Source organism: Sebastes fasciatus, chromosome 21, assembly GCF_043250625.1.
Source record: "Sebastes fasciatus isolate fSebFas1 chromosome 21, fSebFas1.pri, whole genome shotgun sequence".
In the NCBI taxonomy this organism is placed as follows: Eukaryota; Metazoa; Chordata; class Actinopteri; order Perciformes; family Sebastidae; genus Sebastes; species Sebastes fasciatus.
This window is the reverse complement of record NC_133815.1, coordinates 14,622,152-14,642,624: the sequence shown is the minus strand read 5'-3', so window position 1 is coordinate 14,642,624 and position 20,473 is coordinate 14,622,152. Positions and strand designations below refer to the sequence as shown.

Here is a 20,473-nt window from a genome sequence, read left to right as displayed (position 1 = left end):
GCATAAAACAGTTCTATTTTAAAACAATTTTCAGTGACAAATTTAGAGAGTGCTATTTTCTCAATCATTTAACGTGAATTCCCCCATAGTAATCAGCTCGGATAATTTCAGGTCCGTCTGTACATTATTCCAGGGAGAAGGGGCAGCATATATAAAAGCATTTTGCCTAGTTCTGTTCTAACCTTGGGGACTAACATTATGACATAATATTGTGAGAGTGCAGACCATATTGATTATGGTAGAAATAAGAAGCTGCTTTTGTCTATTTCTGTCAGTCAAGGACCACTAAAGTACTAATCTGCCACCGTTATTGTAAACTGCACACTGCACATACAGTGGGCATGGCAACAATAACCAAGGGGTATTGGGCTTAGTAAACGGTCAATTACCGTAATTACAATCAATAATCAGTGCACGATTCAATTAAGACGTTTGTGCTTTTTAACTACCTTGATAAAATGTATGAATTAAAGATTCTCACTCTGCTCTGTATAACCACTAGTCTTTTACTGTCAGCCACAAAACAGCTTCAATGGAGCAATTAGGGGTTAAATGAGTTGCTCAAAGGTTCTTCAGGGACAGAAGAGTGTTTGTCATTCAACCCACCCACAGATTTTCTCAGCTGGTCAGAGGAATTTCTATTTTACTTAAACAGTATTAAATGTTTTTCAAAGCTTTTACTTCAGACGTGCTACTGCTTCTAGAATAATGTCAGTTTAAAATAAATTTGTAAAGGTCAATAGTCTATTAAGTGCCTATTACGTTTTAATAAGTACATGTTCTGTTATTGGTTGGCATTCACGTATAAAAACATCTCTGAATCCCTGAATAACCTCCACAAAGAACAGAACATCTTGCCTCAAAGACTCAACTGAATCATCAACTGAACTTAAAGGGGATCTATGATGTGTTTGTGCTTTTTCCCATTTCCTTTAGTGTGTTAAATAGTTTTTTTTGCATGTAAAAGGTCTGCAAAGATGCAAAGATACAAAGCCCAAAGTCCACGCCAAAGTTGAGTTACTCTCCTCAACAGAAACACTGCTCCTGAACTGCCGGAATGCCTTGCTTGAAGTCCCGCCTTTTCTTCCGTAACGTGGTGATGTCACCAAGTAACAAACTTTGTCTAGCAGCTAGTTTGGCACGCCCTCAAACAAAGAATCAGAAATCAGAATCAGAAATACTTTATTGATCTCCAGGGGGGAAAACTGGAGCATTACAGTAGCTGTTATATAAACATAAAGAAATTTAATAAAATAGAAGTAAAGAGTATGGAACATGTAAATTATGTAGATACAGTAATGCTACAATATAAACATAATATATGTAAAGAAATATAAGTAAGTAATACAATTAGAAATAAGAAATGAGAATATAAGAAATATTAAATATGTACAAATATCTGTATTAAGACGTGCAATATATAACATATAACCACAGTGCAAATAAGTAAATAGAAAATGCTGAGAAGTGGGATCTATTAAGTGTGTTAAATATAAATGCCAGAATGGTATAAATAAGAATTAAATGAGAATATTTCTTGAAATATACAGTATAAATGCAGTAATAAGCAAGTTCAAGCAGAGCTGGAAAAGAGTCCGAAAAGTTTGGTTTGGTTGACCAATCGCATTAGAGTGGGACAGCTGACCAATCAGGAGGGTGGGGCAGGAGCTCAAACCGAGTGATTCAGACAGAGGGTGAAAAGAGGCGCTGCAGCACAGCTGGTATGAGAAAAATAAAGTGTTTTTTGAACAATAAAGTATATAAACATGTTCTAGTAGAACCCCAAAATACAAGTATGAACCTGAAAATAAGCACAATAGGTCCTCTTTAAAAGTGAAATCTGTCATACCCATTGAATTTTTGATGGGACAATTTCCACTGTTCTGAAGCTAAAATTGTCCCTACTACTAATGCTAGTGTTTGCATGAATCTGTCAGCTGGGCAGTCTGATGAGGTGTCTAACTTCAAAGTGACTGAATGATGAATGCCACCATCAATGCTGCGTTTATTTAAGAGGGATGTTTGCCTCCAGAATCAACAGTTTGTGTTTCAAAGCTCCTTTAGCCAGCTGATGGATATTCTCATTAAACCAGTTGTGTTGCTGTCTGTGGGTGTGTGCATGTGTGTGTACATGCTGTATGTTTGTCTGTGAGTAATTGAGTGTTAGCAAGAAGGAGAGATTTCATTTACTTTCATGTCTCCCTCCTCATCTCTAAAACTGATGAGATTACAAATAAGTCTTACTCTGTCTGGTTCCCTCCATTAATAATGTATGCATTAATGTCTCATTGTTTGGCTGAGTGACTTTATGAAATATTACCCATACAACTCTATTTCCACTCATTACCCATATTTTGGCAGCACATAGAAACACACACACACGTATGAACACAGTCACAGATGCACACATGCGTACACAAAGCCATAAATGAGATCTTACTGTTTTATTTCCAAACAACAATGAATGGAAAATCATTCAAATCAAATAGTTATGTGAAGAATTTAGAACATTTCAAACTCATTTCCACTTTAAAGGCTGTGATTTAAATATTTAATGTTTGTATTGTTGTTGTATTATCAGTGGACTAGTGATGACAAGAGAAAGTAATATTTTATATATGTATAATTTTATCAGTTGATTTCATCCTTTTGATTGTTTGATTCATTTTGTTGATTTGCTCTGCTTCTCATCCATAGATTACTGTAAATATATTTCCATCTGCCCACCCATCCATCCATGCATCAATCGACTGACAATTTATTCATGTATTAGTCACTATTTTATTTATTACATATTCCATCCTTTAACCATTTTGTTTATGCAACATGTATACTGGCCTGTGTTTTTCCCTCTCATTTCTAAACTTAAAAAAAGAAAACTATCTGTTTATATATAATAATAATAATAATAATAATAATAATAATAATAATAATAATAATAATGTCATATTTTTTTTTGTTTTATGAGTTATATGAGTTTTTTAGGAGTTTATTTATGAGTTATATTAGTTTACATAGTTGCCACAGTAACTTAGAATATTTATATAACAGAAAATAAATATTATTAAGAAAAGTTGGAGGAAAGAAAGGAAAGAAAAATACAGATATGCACCTATTTAAAAACAACACATACCCAAATACAGTACTGTATACACACACACACATATTTAAAGTAAGTAAAGACATAAAAGTAAAAAGCAGTAAGTAATATAAGTAAAATATAATTTTATGTACTACAAGTACTGTAGACGCACATTGACTATGTGTTATATTGCACTCATGTAGCCATCATATTTCCCAAAAAATATAAGGATGCACATATGCGCATAGATTTATGTATACACACATATAATATACACTACTACCTTCTGAATGTATGCTCACATAGACACATAAACAGTCAAAACACAAGTTATGTTTAGTTATACTTCTTATATGTAGTTATACTACAACTTGCACAATGTCTAACAGTATATATGAAACATACATACAGTATATATTTACATGCCTGTGAACAATGCCTCTGCTACAGATATTATAAGTGTGCTTACAGTTCCATACAATTAATGCATATTCTCCGATATACATATTTGTATATTAAGTACTGTAGTATGAACAGTTGCTATGCTTTATGTAATATAATGATATACATATAGCTAGCTGTCGTACATGTTTTTCCTTCCGTAACACTATTTCTCTGCTTCACATATAAGGGGCCATTTTCCATCTTCAACATTAGCCTTCCCTTCTTCATTTCAGAATCTGTTTGACAACTATAAAGGCTGCACATAAACACACTACGGGTATTCCCTCAAAGCCAAGGAATTACTCTAGGAAAGCCGTATTTGCATAGTTATGAATAATGTAGCCGTATAATCACAAATGTGAAAAATACAAGAAGGTTTCTACACCGCAAAAGGTGCAGAAATTGCAGATAGAAAAAAAACACGGTGAAGAGACTAAACAATGTTTAACCTGGTTTCTCTTCTTCCCTCTGTCTGTTTCTTTCAACTCATCCTACAGGAGAGAAGATACTGGTCTCCTGGTTTATAAAGAACACCTGCCAGTCAGCCAGGTTGCCGTGGGTGACACCAACAGACCGGGCTCTGAGGCTAAGTTAACTGTTGGACCACTCCGTTGCCAAGGAGATAGTAAGTGTTGCGTCATGGATACATATGTAGTGTGAAGTTGGAGTTGTTGATGCAACATTTGGCTGCAATTTTAGTATTTTGAATGATGGGCAGCTTGGCAAAATATGTAACCATCTCAGAATCCAGACTGATGATTGGCTTAGACCAGAGGGCAACTCCGGGGTCTGAAAAGTGAAGCCAATTGGGAAGTGCCTTAAACTTGCATTATGTCTAATAGCCAGCAGGTGGCGACTCCTCTGGTTGCAAAAAGAAGTCTGATTGTTTAGAAGTCTATGAGAAAACCCTACGTCTCACTTGAATTATTACCTCAGTAAACATTGTAAACATGAGTTTATGGTTTCCATCGCTAGTTTCAAGTCTTCTTCAATACAGCATGATGTTCATTTAGTAAATTATGGTCCCATTTAGAGTCAAAAAGACCATAAAGCAGGGTATACTTTAGAGCGTGGCTACCTTGTGATTGACGGGTCGCTATCACGGTTTTGACCAGTTTGGGAGTTGTCCGTGTTTTTGCCTTACAACTTTAACCCTTTCACAGTGTGTTTTCTTATTCAGCATTCGTTTGTATTTAGCTCCACCCTCTCATGTCACTTCTGGTTGCAAATAACCAAGATAGCGACGACCAAAAACCAAGAGGGCAATGTGAAATTCGAGGCTTTGAAACGGCAGTCCACAAACCAATGGGTGATTACATCCACTACAGTCTGTGGCTTAGACCAACAAGCTTAATTATGAAGATGAATATTGAGGTGAAAAAGCAGGAATCCCATGAGCTGCAAGGTGCTGTAAATGTAATTAATGATTGAATCGGACATTCAAGAAGTAATTTAAGTTGATACACACAGGAGGGATCCTGCCAGAGGTTGTCAGGGTGTGCTCTGCTTCAAAGCGAGCAAAAAGGTCAGTAATGTAGCCAGGAGCTAAATCAAACTGTGCTTTAGAATGATCAGAAAGATCTTAAAAATAACTTCAAACCCTAAAGGGCGCCTGCACTGAAAAATGAAGACTAGTGTGAGCATTCTGGATTAGCTGTAGGTATAAAAGGGACCTTTGAATGAGGCAGGAGGGCTGCAGTGGCAATGGCCTAATTGTATTATCATGTGACCCAATGACAGTTGGTTGTAGAGGCATGACTGCATAACCTTTGTGAAGGGCTCATCAAAGGTTGAATCAAGAGAACACCCCCTGTCGCTTTAATACAGCTCGCCTCGTATTAAAATCCCTCTGTTAACATTGTGTGTAGCTTTTGAACAGTCGGGGGAGAATAAAGACATTTTGTTAATTTCATGTTAAGTCTTAGAAAATTCCTGGATAAACAGTTAATTGCATTTGAGCAGACTTTGGGTTTATAACGTGATAATTTTACTTTGTGGAAGACTTTATAGAGAAAATGAGTTTGAGCTTACAACAAAGGTCACTAGGGCGTACAGTATTGTTGTAGATAAAGGTTGTCTAACCTATTAAGATACGGATAGCTCTATGATGTCTGTTGAACCATGGTAGTGTTGTGTCTGAAATGCCAACACATTGCTAAAGCAGGTCAAGTAGTACTGCATGGACCATGGAACACAAAGACCGAAACATTCCCCTATGTCTTTTATCCAAAGAAGGTCATTTGTGATCCTCAGGAGAACTCTTATGCCTCGTATACAGGGAAGCAGCCAGAAACCAGACTGTAATGTTATTTGTATTAAAACTGAGTAAATTAGCTGTGAGAATATTGCTCTCTCAATAACCTATGATAACAAGTGTAGGCACGCCAGTCAGGAACATTGGTAGACACTAAAACTTTTGACATATGATTGGTACTGGGCTCTCTATAGGTTCCAAATGACACATCCTCTTCTCTGAATGTCAGCGAGATAATGTAGGACAACATGTTCAGGGTTTTGGCCAATGCCCTGTGCCCTACAACAGTTATGTCTTCTTAGACTGAGTGTACATATAGCATGCTTTTTTTGAGTGCCAGCGTCTTTTTTCAGTTGTTCTACTGTATTCAGTAGGGCAGCAAGTGGTGCTTTTGTGTGATTCTTTGTGGAGGAATTCAGTTTTACAGATCAGTCGATAAATCAACTAATCGATTAGTCGACAAAATCATACTAGTGTTAGTAATTTTAATAATTTTTTTGGTCGACGACAGCCCTAGTATTCAGGTATGTGAAAGCAAGAAACTGAAAGCATTGTGTAATACTGGTGAGCTATATAGTGCTATACATTTTAGAATGATAGCTGGCTACATTACACTTGAATACCTAAATTACTGGCTATTTCAAGTGACAGGTGCATGGTGTGCTGATCACTGCAGCTGCAAAGGGAACTAAGCTTTGAAAACTTTTATATTATCTAGGCCTACACATTAAAAGAAAATCTCACTTCAAGCAATGATATACACAAAGTGGTATGGTGGTATAGTGATTATCTCGTTGGTAGACAGTTTCCAAATACGTTCCCACCCTGCTGTAAGAATGCCCCACCTTTGCCATGGTTGCACCACACTTAAAGGGACTGTTTGTAAGAATCAGAAATGCTTGTTAACAGCGACACCTGTGGCCTTTAAGTCAACCAAAGTCAGCGTCGGGCTCGCGCTTGTGCTCGCTCTACATAGACATGAACGAGCATCGCTCAAAACAGTGAGGCGACACACGCCAGCTAAAACCACAATATCACTCTATATTTCAGCTGCTTGGCAGTAATGTTAGCTGACCAGACGAAGGTCTCTCCATGAATCAATGCTGATCCTAGTGTTGGCTTTTCCTGCTTCAGCCTCGCGACCGCGGCCGAAGGGAGACACCGGCACATGAAGAGGAGCGAGCTGAGTGAAGGCAGGCAGGCAGAGGAGCAGAGACTCCGGCCCTGGAGACCAAAGCTACGGTCTCCCCCGTGTCCTCCGACCGCGGCCAACACTGTTTAACAGACGGGCTTCACTAGATATAACTTTGCGGTTTTGGTGCTTCCGTGTCGTTTGTGTTGGAGTCTGAGTCTGAACAGCGTAGCCACACGCAAGCGTGCATATGCGAACGCGCATGGGACACCGACCTGGGTGATTTATACGTGTAAGAAGTTACAAACAGTCCCTTTAATAACACTCATAATGTTAAAATAGATCTAAGAATGTGCAAACACACCCTCTGCATCACTTTACAGTTAATGAAAGTGTACAGTTGTACAGTTAGTGAGGTGGTGGCAATTGTTCAGTTTTTGAGGAGTTTATTCTTTTACAAAAATCATCTATTTTCATCCCTAATCCCAGCGGAAATGAAACACTGTCAGTATGTGTTAGTGTACAATGCATTCAGACATTGTTAGCCAAACTTTTGGAAAGTAACAAACCTCTTTTGATGATTAGAATTTGTTGCTGATGGTTTGAACGGGGTTTTAATTAATAGCTATCATGAGAGAGAACAAGAGGAAACACTTCATGCATAGCGGAGTACAATTGGGCACATTGTTATTCTGGGGCGACGTTTGAGTGGGAAAATAACACATTGCTCATACTCACATCGTGCTGATCATTCAGAGAAACAGTTGCTTTATCTTGACTTGTCTTTCTGCGGTGAAAAATGACTGTGTGTGTGGTTTAAGTGCACTTCATGTGTTTTTGTGTCTGTAGGCATGAATTTGTGATTATGTATGTGTGTGGCCAGATAAAGGTATCTGAACTCTATCCAGAGACTTTGCCTCTAAACACTCCTCTTATCCTTTTATTCTCTTTTATCTGGTAGTTTTGTAGTTTTGGTTGTTTCTCAGGTAAACATCAGATATCAGATCAGGCTACTGCAGAAACACACACACACACTAACACACCCTGAGAATCCTTGCTGTTTCCTGTCCATTCTTCTAATCAGTGTTGGCACACTGCTCTCTGTGGGACTTTGGGTCAACTGGAAGACACACACAGATTCTGCCGCTCCATCACGTTGACCGCCTCTCTTTCCTCCTAACTCGTGAGCCTGTGTTGTTTCATTTTGTCCTGAGGCGTGTCAGTCCTGCAGTGTGTGTGTTTTTTTCTGTTGGGTCGGCATGAATTAGGTGCATCACATTCCTGAAGCATCTGTTATACTTGGCTAAATTAAACATTTCTCACTCTGAACCTGAGTGGGCTTTCACACAAACTCATAAAAGTCAAATAGATAATGGAAACCTTGTTGTAATGATGTAAAGCCACAAAACCATAAGCAATAGCTCCCATTACAAGGGGATATTCAGTAGCTGTAGGTCTGGAAAATCACCCTCAACCGTTGTTTTCTTTGTGCAAGACAACTTGAAGATGACGCGGGCTGACGCAGCAACTTTATAATATATGCACCCCCGGGTTAACTGCTTATTCTGTCTAGGGCTGAATGATTTTGAATATCTAATTGCAATTATTTTGACTAATATTGCGATATGATTTGCGATTTCAGAAGAAATGATAATTTTTACAGCATTATTCTCATTTTCATTGAAAAACATTAAAATGATTATGGTGTGATTTTTGCACGGATGTGTACCAATTAAAGATGTTTTCATAAGCCTATAGAATATGATGTGAAGGAAGACATCTCTGCAGCACCACAATATTTAATTTAAGATGGCATTTTGACACATATTTTGCATTTAACAAATATTGCAAGTATATAAAATCCTGCGATTTGAAAATTGTAGTAGGCCATATTGTGATTTCGATAAAATTCTGATTAATTGTGCAGCCCTAATTCTGTCTGTATGGTGCGTCTGGTGTATGCTATTGGTGTCAATTGACGCAACGCTACACAGCCGGCATGTGTTGCACTTAAGTCTTTTTGCGGCCCAGAGTACAATCTGTTCGGAGGCTCTCTGGAGGCCGCCAGAAGCCAAGAAGCTGATTTGTCTGTTTAATATGCATCAGGCGTCTTCAGGGGTCTTTTCTCTCATCCCTCCTGATTGTGACCTGAACACGAAACAGACTACAACTACAGTAAAAGGCAATGCATCATGTTTTTCTTCAGTCTGGAACTAAACCACAGCTGTGAAAGCAGCGTCAGTCTGATTCCGACTTCCCATATGTATTACCCATCGAGAGGATTCAGAACAGAATCGTATGAATTCCTCTATCAAGTGGTTTTGTCTTTTGAGATTGCCTCTGCCTCCCTCATGCTCTCTCTTTACTTTTTCCATCTCCTTAGACGAAATAGATTAAAACAGCATAGAGGAAGTAATGTCGGTATCTGCTGTGGGACGTAAAAAAAGTACCAGCGAGGTTTTGTGGAAAGTAATATCCTGCGGAGAGGAAAAAGCAAACATGGATTTAATCTTCAGTGCATGGCAGCGTGATCATTACGATGATAATGCTTCATATATTATCTATTGACTGCTCATTTTTCATAGTAAAGGGGATAATAGAGTGGAGCTATGCGATCTCAGTGGACTGTGAGTGCAGATATGTGCATACTGCGTGTTTTACAGATAGATTGTGCTGCATTTAAAGCCACAAAGGGGATATATCTAAGAATATGGTTTACTCTCATTCATAGATTTTTAATTCTCAGTCCGTCCCTCCTTTCATCCGGGAGACAGGAAGTGGCCTGGTTCTGTCGAGGGTGCGGAACATGACAGAACACCTGGCCCTCGCTCCTCACCGGTGTCGCCCTCATCACGGTCCCCTCATCACCAATCTGGTGCCACTCTCACTAATGTCCCTTCATCACGGAGCTGCCAACATACAAACAAACCATGATTTAATGACCCGTGACATCACATCTGTTTGTGTGTGTGGCATTATCATGTAGCAGTATGGCAGACACAATTACTAAAGATGGATCCCTCTGTCACTTGGAAAGAGCCATATTCTCTTTGTATTACTCTATTATCCACTATGTGTGTGTGTGTGAGTGTGTGTGAGAGACAAAGAGAGTTATCCTCTTTCATATTGAGTGACCAAATTAACAAACTAACTTTAAAATGAAGACGACTTTGAGGTATGTTTGCAATAGTGCTGGCCAAGACACCGGAACAAGGAGAATACATTATATATTGGCCCATTAAGGCATATTAAACATATATTAAAAATTTCACACGTGAATTGGTACTCCGTGTATGATTGATGCTTCTCATACTCTGCATGGAGCTCTGTCTCAGTAAGAGCAATGATGATTGGCTGCCATATAATGGGTTTTCATAGGCAAATGACTAATGTCTTGGGCAGTCAGGGAAAGTTTTAGTAAGGAGGTACTGTGTGTATGTATGCGCATGTGCACGCGTCTGTGTGTGTGTGTGTGTGTTTCCGTCTGTCTTTCTGTGGTGGGCGCAAGAGCAAGCATGTGTGCAACTTTCTGTGTGTGTGTACGTGCTCCAGCATTAATGAAGCCCATTTCCATGGCTACTTTTAATGGCAGCCTATACAGTCGCAGGCAGACAGAGAGGAATTAGTCCCATTTATTGATGTTAAAAGGGTTTGGACATTTTAATAGATGGGGATGAAAATAAATGACAGCGAATGAAGCAAAGCAGTATGTGCTATTATTATAATGTAATGCACCTGCCATGAGACATGCTCGGCCTCATGACTGACCACAAATGAAAGCTTACAAGGGTCACCTATGATAGTTCAAAATTGGTTTGTACCCATTAGTCACTGTCCCTATGCCCACATATAATGTCTTTGTAATTGATTTGTCATTAAGACATTTAGGGTCTTGTGTGCATTACCTAGGGCTTGATTACTTTTGTTTTTATAAAGTCTGTGAGTTTATCTGTTCATTGTGAATTTTAGGCGTAAACAGATGGAACATCTAAATGTAAAAATGTGGGTAAAAGCCTGATTTTAAAAATACCATTTGTAACACAAGTACTTTTTAGTTTAACTATTTCTTGTTGTTGTTGGTGTTTTGTTTTTGTTTTTTTTACTAAATTAAGGAGATCTGGTGCATAATCCGCAGTCCATTTGTGTTTTATCCTCATTTTAGTCTTCTACTCTGTTACTTTGACTATTTTCTGAGCTTGTCACTGGACATGGTTTACTGTAACTATGGTGGTTGGCGTCTTCTTGCAGTAAGAATGAGCAATTATGGATGTGTGGTATACATAAAACAATTTTTTTTTAAACATTTGGACCATGCTTCAGTAACTTTCTGCTAACATGTAAAAATGATGTTTCCGTTTTACATTGATATTGTAAATGCATGATATTACAAGTCATCGTATTCTCTTTTATCTTACGTAAAAGTTAATCCTCCGTTTTCATTCCATTTCCTACGACTGTCCAGCAACACGTGTCAATTTCCGCTCGTTACATGCATACAGCCTTTAAAAAATAAACTTCTATCTTTACAGGAAACAACTTCCTTAGGTTTAGGAAATAAAATGACTTAGTTATGCTTAGGAAAAGATCGAATGGTTAGGATTAGGCAATAAAACTTCTTAGTTAGGTTTTGGAAAAAAATGTACTTGGTTAGGTTTAGGAAAAGATTGTGGTTTGGGTTAAAATAACTGCGGAAGTGGCGTTACTTTAGTACATAAGTTATGTGACAAATACATCAATGTTAACTTCTGGTTCCACAGGGGACACAAACGCTGGTCTCCTGGGCGAAGGGCCGGTATTTTTAGACCCACCCATCCACCTTGACCCTGTTCCCTATGTGGCTGCCGACATTTTAATGATTCAATAGACCAAACAGGTACTCAAAAACAGTGAACAAAGCTATAAATGGAAAGGTCAATTCAAAGATAATTACAAGATTGTTTCTAATCCCCATCATATAGTATGGATATGGACATGTGTGTACCACTTGGTGGATGTTTTTACCCAAAATAACATGTTCATATAGTTTTTACTATAGCATTAAATGAAAAAATTAAAATGAAAAAAACACAGCTTATATGTATTCCTCCCTCTAACGATTATTTATACACTAGAAATAATTTAAAGAAAATAAAGAATTCAATTAAACTTATTTTCATTTCTGTCTTTGATAAACCTGTATTTCTTGTCACATCCCCATGTATATGATTACATCTCTGAAGGTTAATGCCAAAAATGTATGACAAGCAACTTAATTACACAGTGAGATTGATTACCGCTTCGCAGGTCTCCAATGACAGACAAAAACTAATTACTTGAAGTTTCAAATGCCATATTTACTGTAAAAATACAGAACCTAGACCATAAAATTACTCGCATCAGAAAGCTCAATTGCACGCAGATGAGATGAAACCCAGGTCTCAATGGCAATTTAGAAATGAGCACTGAAGAAGTAGATGCGTGTTGTGCCACAGTCCCACACGTTTCCGTTTTCTATATATGTTCAAGTGTTATGTTTTGAACAACGATAACTCAGCCATGCCCTTAAGGGCACATGTGCATCACCTTCAAAATTGAAACTGCTGTCACTCTTGGTAGATGAAACTATTCTTAGTCCTTTGATAAAACACCTGAAGTAGGCAGCAGAAGAAGTAGCGGAAGTGGAAAAGTTAAATGAGATTGCACAGCTCATGTTTGCTCCAGTAAACAGTAATAAATGCTCCTGAGATCCTGAATGTCACGAACTACAGTGATAATCCAGTTCACACACTGTGTGTAATGTACATGCAGTATGTGTGATGATGAGGTTATTAACATGAGCTATTGTGTCAGTAAGTGTAGTCTATTCTGCCTGTAGCCAACAGTGTACATACATTTGTGTTTTCAAAGTGTATGCACATGTATTTATATGTGTGTTTGTTTGTGTGTGTGCCTGAAAATGTCCTTGTTAATGACCTGAGACAGAGCAGTCAGTCATCCTTACCATCTGCTGGTACTGGCACATAACCCATCTGGTCAAGCATAGACAGATGAATCATCTAGTTGGCTTCCAGACCCCAACTTCACCTCAAATTGTATCTCACATCATGTCAGCCTCAACAGTTCAGTGGGTTTGCGGTCCCTGTGGTCTGATCCAGAGGTCAGCAGCTGTTTACAGTGTTTTATGCAACACCATGCTTCAGTCAAATGAGTTGATGGGTCCAAGAGATATCCACAACATGCTGGTAAAGAAACATCTACAGTATCTGTGAAGAACATCTGAAGGGCAAAAAAAAAGATAAGAGTTTGGGGTGGCTGCAGATGTGCTCAGTTTTTCTTGGTTACACTCGTGATTTTTACTTCTTGTGAGTACACAACAGCCTATATTACTACCCTGTCGAAATTCACACACTAGGCAAGTAAGTACATAGTGTGAACAGTGTATTACATGGAAGTGTACTAATGGAAGTATCCAATTTGAGACACAGCAAGTAACTATACATCAAACATACCCCCATTCTTTCCTCCTTGAAAACTTCGAGTCATTGCTATAGACCCTTTCATTGTCATTCTGTTGCTAAGGCAACAGCTTTGGTCCAAGTTTACTTCCTGTCAGCTACTGCATTAACAAACAATGGAGCAGGAAATACAAAGGAGCCCATTTACAGTGTTCATGTTGTCAAGTTTGAAAAGGTCTTTATTCTAAGCTCCATGGTCACTGCATCAACAAACCAGAGCATAAAAGCTGTACACGCCTGATGTTGACAAAGTGTCAATTGTTGTGTCATGTATGTCCTCAATCAGCATGTGGGTCGTGGGCACTCGCTGGGTTTTGTATTATTAAATGCTGCTAACTGATGGCCGTTCTCTCATCCAGAAAGCAGTGTTTTGTCCACACAGCGCTGGTTTGCTATGTTTTTTTAGTTGTATGCTACACTCAGTCCTTGTAAGCAATGTGAAGTCTTTCAAATAGTGGTTTAATGTAAGCTGCATTGGGGTAGGACATATTGGAGGCCACCACCAAGCAACTGAAGACTCTTGAGTACATAAAACATTTGGTCTAAACTTTGAAAGAAGAAAGAAAATCAACCATTATTCTGCTTCTGAAGCGTCTGACTATCGGGTAGCTCAGCAACAGAGGCCATATACATCCTGAAAGTAGATCTGAGATACTCTTGGGTAAGCTGTATTGTCTACAATAGTGCACCACACAATGAGACCAAGGGCATGAAGGAGAAGAAGTGACAACAGGATGAAAATGTCTGCATTGGCGTCACCTTGAGAAGTAATTAGACGGCGAAGAATGGCTTGTCAAGAAAACCACCTGTCTTTGAAGTGCACCTCGCTAAACATTGACAAGGTTCCTAAAAGGCTTTCTAGTTTCTTGTTTCTATGTACTGTAAGTCTTATACATTTGTATACATAAGGGAAATGGCTATATATAGGGAAATGCACACAGGAGGCTATAGCAACATGGATGGGCTGTCTGTCGTCCAAGGCTGTTTGGTGTGGCACGCAGCTCAGTTCATATCAAACTCATTTTATAGACCTTTGGTAAATACATTTTTGGAATTAACTTTTTTCCCTTGCTTTTAAAGCTGCAGTTGGTAACTTTGAACAAATATGATGGAACTTTATTTTTTTTAAACTGTCACTATATCCTCACAGTAAAAAAAAATCATGTGCCTCTGTGTCCTCCGATGCTCCGACGCAGACCGGAGAAAACAACCAATCAGAGCCAAGCTGGAGTCTTGCCGTCTCTGAGCAGCTGTCAATCACTCGCAAACTCCGGTCAAACTAGGCAGCGCTGATCAAATATGAATCAATATTCTGTTACTGTAATACTTATTTTTTGTATTAAATGTTTTCAGAAACATCGTGTAATGTACGGTTTAGCTGTAAAATGAGACAGTTTGTGACCCAGCAGCCATGTTGAGATCAGTTGAGGAAATACCAAGCACCGCCCACCAGTCGGAGCAAACTTTCTCATTTTACAACTAAACAGTTCATAACAAGATGTTTCTGAAAACATTTAATACAAAAAATAGGTATTACAGTAACAGAATATTGATTCATATTTGATCAGCGCTGCCTAGTTTGACAGTTTGATCAAAGTTCACGAGTTTCACGAGCAGTGATTGACAGCTGCGGTAGAGACTGCTCCGCTCTGATTGGTTGTTCACCTTCGGGTGCGGTTACATCTTGCAAATGACGACCACAGGAGGACACAGAGGAACATGATTTTTTCTCATGTACTACTGTCAGGATATAGTGACCGTTTTATAAAAAATAACTTTTTATCATATTTGCTAAAAGTTACAGTCTCCAGTTTTAAGCGCGTTATCACACATTATGACTCCCAGTTTAATATTTGTGCTTTCTCAGTCAGACATTTATGTGCTGGATCAGTTTTTGAAACATTTGTTTGATAAACATTTCAATATGGGAGTGATAAATGTGCCACAGAGCCTAGCCAACCAGTTGCATCTGTGGATCTGGCACCGGGGCAATCTGAGGTTTATGATTTGGCTCCCATGTTTATTCCTCTAGCACTGTTTTCTCTCCAACACTCAGTATCTGTCAACCCCCTAATGTTTTGTTCTCTTTTGCTTCTCACACCACAGAATCCCCCTTTGAGCTCTTTCTCTCTCTAACCTCCTCCCACTTCCACTCTTTTCCTCTTGTTCTCTCTCCCTCCTTCTGAAGCGTGACTCGCCTCCAGGCTGTATTTCTATATCCTTGTGTTCTTCTTGCTTCTATGTCTTTGTCAACCTTCTTTTTACTCTCTTGCTCGAAGCTCTTAGGGTCTCATTCAGCGCATACAAATAGATATCACAGCACATGAGACTTGTTGTATGTTGTTTATGTACCGTATTTGTGATGTCGCATTTGTATTGTGAGGGCTGATTTTGTTTGTGCAGCATACACAAAAGAAAACTGAGCGAATTCTCTGTGTCTACTCCAGAAACTATTTGGTTATTTCTTGTGAAACACCATCATTATTGTACATTTGAGCCTCTGCATATGCTGCAATCATCAAAACAATTCTTTTGTAATCAGTGGTTTTACAGCTGAGTGTCACCAACTATGTGGCCCTTCTTGCTATGATGCTACAACATATTCAACATAATTATTTGTTTCTGTGGCCTCTGCAGACTTCCTCCTGTTTAGTCCTCAATTAACCCCGTTCAATAATTGGCTGTGCCTCCCGTAGAGAAATGAACAGTATTCCAACTTCAAACCCACTAATCACAAAGGCAGCATCAGTAGGGGGTCGCGTGTGTTTGTGTGTGCCAGTGTGTACGCTTGGCCGCTATCTGCCCTTGCCCCTGGTGACAGGATGTTAGGCAAGGAGGAGAGGGGAGAAGCTCAGCCCTGTCATTGGGGGAGCGCTTATCGCACTGAGCCAGGACACACACACACACACACACAGAGATGCGTGGACACTGGTGCATACCTACACTCAGAGCCATGCCCTCACATAAACAAACACATGTGAACGCATATGCACGCATACATCAGTACACTTGAAAGGAAGCAATGGGGTGTTAAAATGATAAGTCAATTAACTGATTAGTTGCTCAACGGGATATTCAGCAGTGGTGGAGGAAGTACTCAGATCTTTTACTTAAATGAAACCACAGTGAAAAAATTCAAACTTTTACCTAAGTAAAAGATTAAAAGTATTTGCATCAAAATATACTTAAAGAACAAAAAGTAAAAGTACTCGATATGGAAAATAATATATATTATTGTACTGTAATTATTGATGCATTAATATGTTCATCACTTCAATGTTGCAGTTGGTGAAGGTGGAGCTCATTTATTTATTTATATATTTTATATTTATTTTAGGGCTGTCAATCGATTAAAATATTTAATCACAATTAATCGCATAACTGTCCATAGTTAATCACGATTAATTGCAAATTAATCACACATGTTTTATCTGTTCAAAATATACCTTAAAGGGAGATTCGTCAACTATTTAACACTCTTTTCAACATGGGAGTGGGAAAATATGATTACTTTATGCAACTGTATGTATATATTTATTATTGGAATCAATTAACACAAAACAATGACACATATTGTCCAGAAACCCTCACAGGTACTGCATTTAGCATAAAAAATATGATCAAATCATAACATGGTAAACTCAAGCCCAACAGGCAACAACAGCTGTCAGTGTGTCAGTGTGCTGACTTGACTATGACTTGCCCAAAACTGCATGTGATTATCATAAAGTGGGCATGTCTTTAAAGGGAAGACTCGTGGGTACCCATAGAACCCATTTTCATTCACATATCTATATCTATCTATATAGGTCAGAGGTCAAGGGACCCCTTGAGAATGGCTATGCCAGTTTTTCCTCGCCAAATTTTAGCGCAGATTTGGAGCGTTATTTAGCCTCCATTGCGACACACTAGTATGAAGTGGTTGGTACCAATGGATTCATTAGGTTTTCTAGTTTCATATGATGCCAGTATCCTCTAGCTTTAAAACTGAGCCCGCTACAACCTCCGAAAGATCAATTGCGTTAACGCGTTGAATAAATTAGTGCCGTTAAAACTAATTTGAGTTAACGTTATTATCCCCTTTACTTTGACAGCTCTAATTTATTTATTATGTTGAATTTCACCAAGGGTTCAATAAATGTGCTATCTTTATCCATAATAATATATCGTCATTTATTTGTTGATTGAATTTTGTACAAATAATCTGAATCTGCAAATTAACTAGTAAATCAAGGTATCAAATAATTTCAGAGGAATAAAAAAGTGCAATATGTGCCTCTGAGATGTAGTGGAGTAGAAGTATAATGTAGCAGAAAATGGAAATACTCAAGTAAAGTACAACTGTCTCAAAGTTGTACTTAAGTGCAGTAGTTACTTGACACCACTGTTATTCATCAACAAATGTTCTAATGGATGAGTATTTGTCATTTATCTAGAAATCTTGATCGTACAAAGTCCTCTTTTTTCCTCCCTAGTCTTCATCTTCCCTGAGTGATAGGAGCGAGACAGAGACATGGCAAGGGGAGAGGAGAGGAGAGGGGACAGCAGAGAAGTCACTTCATCAACCACAGTCTGATAATTCATCAGCAGCTGTTTAGCGTGCCGCTACTTTGTCTTCATTAGCGGCCGCTGGTTTCGCTTCACAAAAGTCATTAGAAAAGTTGTTATCAAAAATCCCGCAGCACTCTATCCGTGTACCCTTGTCCCCTTCTCAGGTCCTCGTTTAGAAGAAAAGAGATAGTCTCTCGCTCTCTCTCAATGCTATTCTGATATGATCAACTTTCTATTGAGTATTATTGAAGTTGCAGGAAATTACAGGCTGCGTTAAAACCTCTGCACAGAAATAGAGTTTTAGGTGATGAAGTCATTTTTTACTGAGGAGATATTAAATGAGCCGTATTAGACAATGGACGTGAGATAACACTGTTTTATCCTGAATAGATTGATAGCTCTGTGGAATGAAAAGAAAATGGATGCATAACCATTTGAAATAAAACTATTTCTACAATGAATTTATTCTGCAGCTTATCAGATAAGAATGGGTTATAGTGTTTGCCACAGTGCTGATGGAGGGTACAGTAGGTGCGTGAGTTGTAATTCCATCTGTTTCTCCACAGATAACTACTGGAACGCTGCATCCTTCACAACCCCGTCATCCTACCTGCACTTTGCCACCTTCCAGGGTGAGACCAGCGCCGACATCTCCTTCTATTTCAAGACCAGCGCGCCCTACGGCGTCTTTCTGGAGAACCTGGGCAACACCGACTTCATTCGCTTGGAGCTCAAATGTAAGATACATCTGAGTGATTTTCTGTGTGTGTGCATGGGAGTCGTTTCTCTCTATGTTTGTCCCTCTCATTCTGTCTCGCACTCACACTCTTTATCTAGCCTAGTGTGAGGTTTAATCCAGCGGTCGGTCTGATAGCACTGGATGCAACCTGTCACCACACACACACACACACACACACACACACACTGATGCAGATGCACACACCAGCAACAGTCAATTGCCTTCCCGATTATGGTGCACTACTTTGTGTGATTGCAAGAGAGAGCAATCATTTATTTAAGGTAATTGGTGTGTGCAATAATTATGTCCATTATAAACCTCTGTTTAACCAAATCACCCATTTTCAGGGTTGACAAAACACAAGCTCCTCACGCACACACAGAGACATACTCTCTCTATCTCTTTATCTCTTCATTTCTTTTTCTAAAAAACATTCTTGCAAATATGAGCATTTAACTCTCTTAAAAGTACAAATTCACACACAAAGGGTTACCCAATGGTGTTAGTGAAATGGGTAAACAATATGTATTTCAGTGTTGAGTGTGTAGCTGCACACATTCAAAAACTCTTTCACAATGCTGAACACATGCACACACAAAAATGTGGTGCATTTAAAAAGTCAAATAAATACATTTTCAGCATTAGTACAAACTAAACTAGTTATTAGTTACTCAGTGGACAGAAACACCACACTTAAGGCCTTTACACACAAACAACACGAAAATGCAAAATACTTGCCTGCGAATATTTTGCATCAAAACTAATCATATCGCCAGCGATGGGAATTTGCAACAGTTGCAACACTTTTTCAATAAAAGGTTCCATAGATTTGCACAGTCAGGACCAACTACCGGGATCCTATTGACCCAGAGCAGCGTCTGGCAGTCTGTCTGAGGTAAATTGTTGTATAGCTACTGTAAGCTATTTTATTTTCCTTTTAGCAAAATTCTCTGGGTATATTTGCTTCTGGTTAACAGTTATGCTGTGAATATGTCTAGGGCTTTTATTGTGAAAGATAAGAACGGTGTGGATTTGGTCTGCGCTGAATTTGTCAAGGTTGAAAGGAGCAATACAGTTTGCCGTCTTGGTTCGGACTATGGAGCGTCCGTGTTGTCCGTGTCTTTTGAATATGTCCCTTCCACACAAAGTGATTGGTTGATGCCTTTATTCGTGGTGCGAAAGCTCAGAAAACATTTACCTCGCTCCGGAAAAAATTATACTGCTTTTTTGCCGCGTCATTTTCACATTATGTGTGAAAGTACTTATAACAAAAATAATAGTTTGAAAAAGTATATTGACGTGTGAATTAATCGCATCAACAACAAACAAAAAAATGCCCACGGTGTGTAAAGGCCTTTAAACACTAAAGTTTCTTTAATCAATGTTCTGTAGTTTCAACTTGAAAATGAGATGAGCAGCATAACATGTGTTTCGATTTTTTTGACACATTAGAATAACAGGGGTGACCTGCTTATTTTTGCACACCTTATCTTTCACAAGCTACTCTTGCCAAAATCCGAAGGTCAAAACTTAATTTTGTTCTTCTAAACTGTGACAGATTCACTGGATCTCACAACAGAGAGAGGAAAAGTGCTACATTTGAACACACGGTAATAACTATGAATTAAATCCGACACTCACATCATCTGTGATGATGCTTCTAATATAAAGAGGCCCTCCACGGTCTGTTTTCCCTTTGTTGCCTTGGCTGAAAGTGAGAAAGAAGACCTGGAAGACCCCAGCCTATGAGAAGAGGAAATAATTACCAAGCTGACGT

General features: G+C 38.7%; 1 protein-coding gene across 4 annotated transcripts in view; it reads left to right on the top strand.

Annotated features, from left to right (window-relative positions):
* The window catches only part of cntnap2a (contactin associated protein 2a), a 393,831-nt gene that overhangs the window by 325,933 nt on the left and 47,425 nt on the right, over window positions 1–20,473 (top strand). For all 4 annotated transcript variants that reach the window (XM_074622116.1, XM_074622115.1, XM_074622117.1 and 1 more), the window contains 2 exons: window positions 4,024–4,151; window positions 18,524–18,694. In XM_074622116.1, the coding sequence (XP_074478217.1) occupies window positions 4,024–4,151; window positions 18,524–18,694 (299 nt within the window). The remainder of the gene's footprint in view (window positions 1–4,023; window positions 4,152–18,523; window positions 18,695–20,473) is intronic.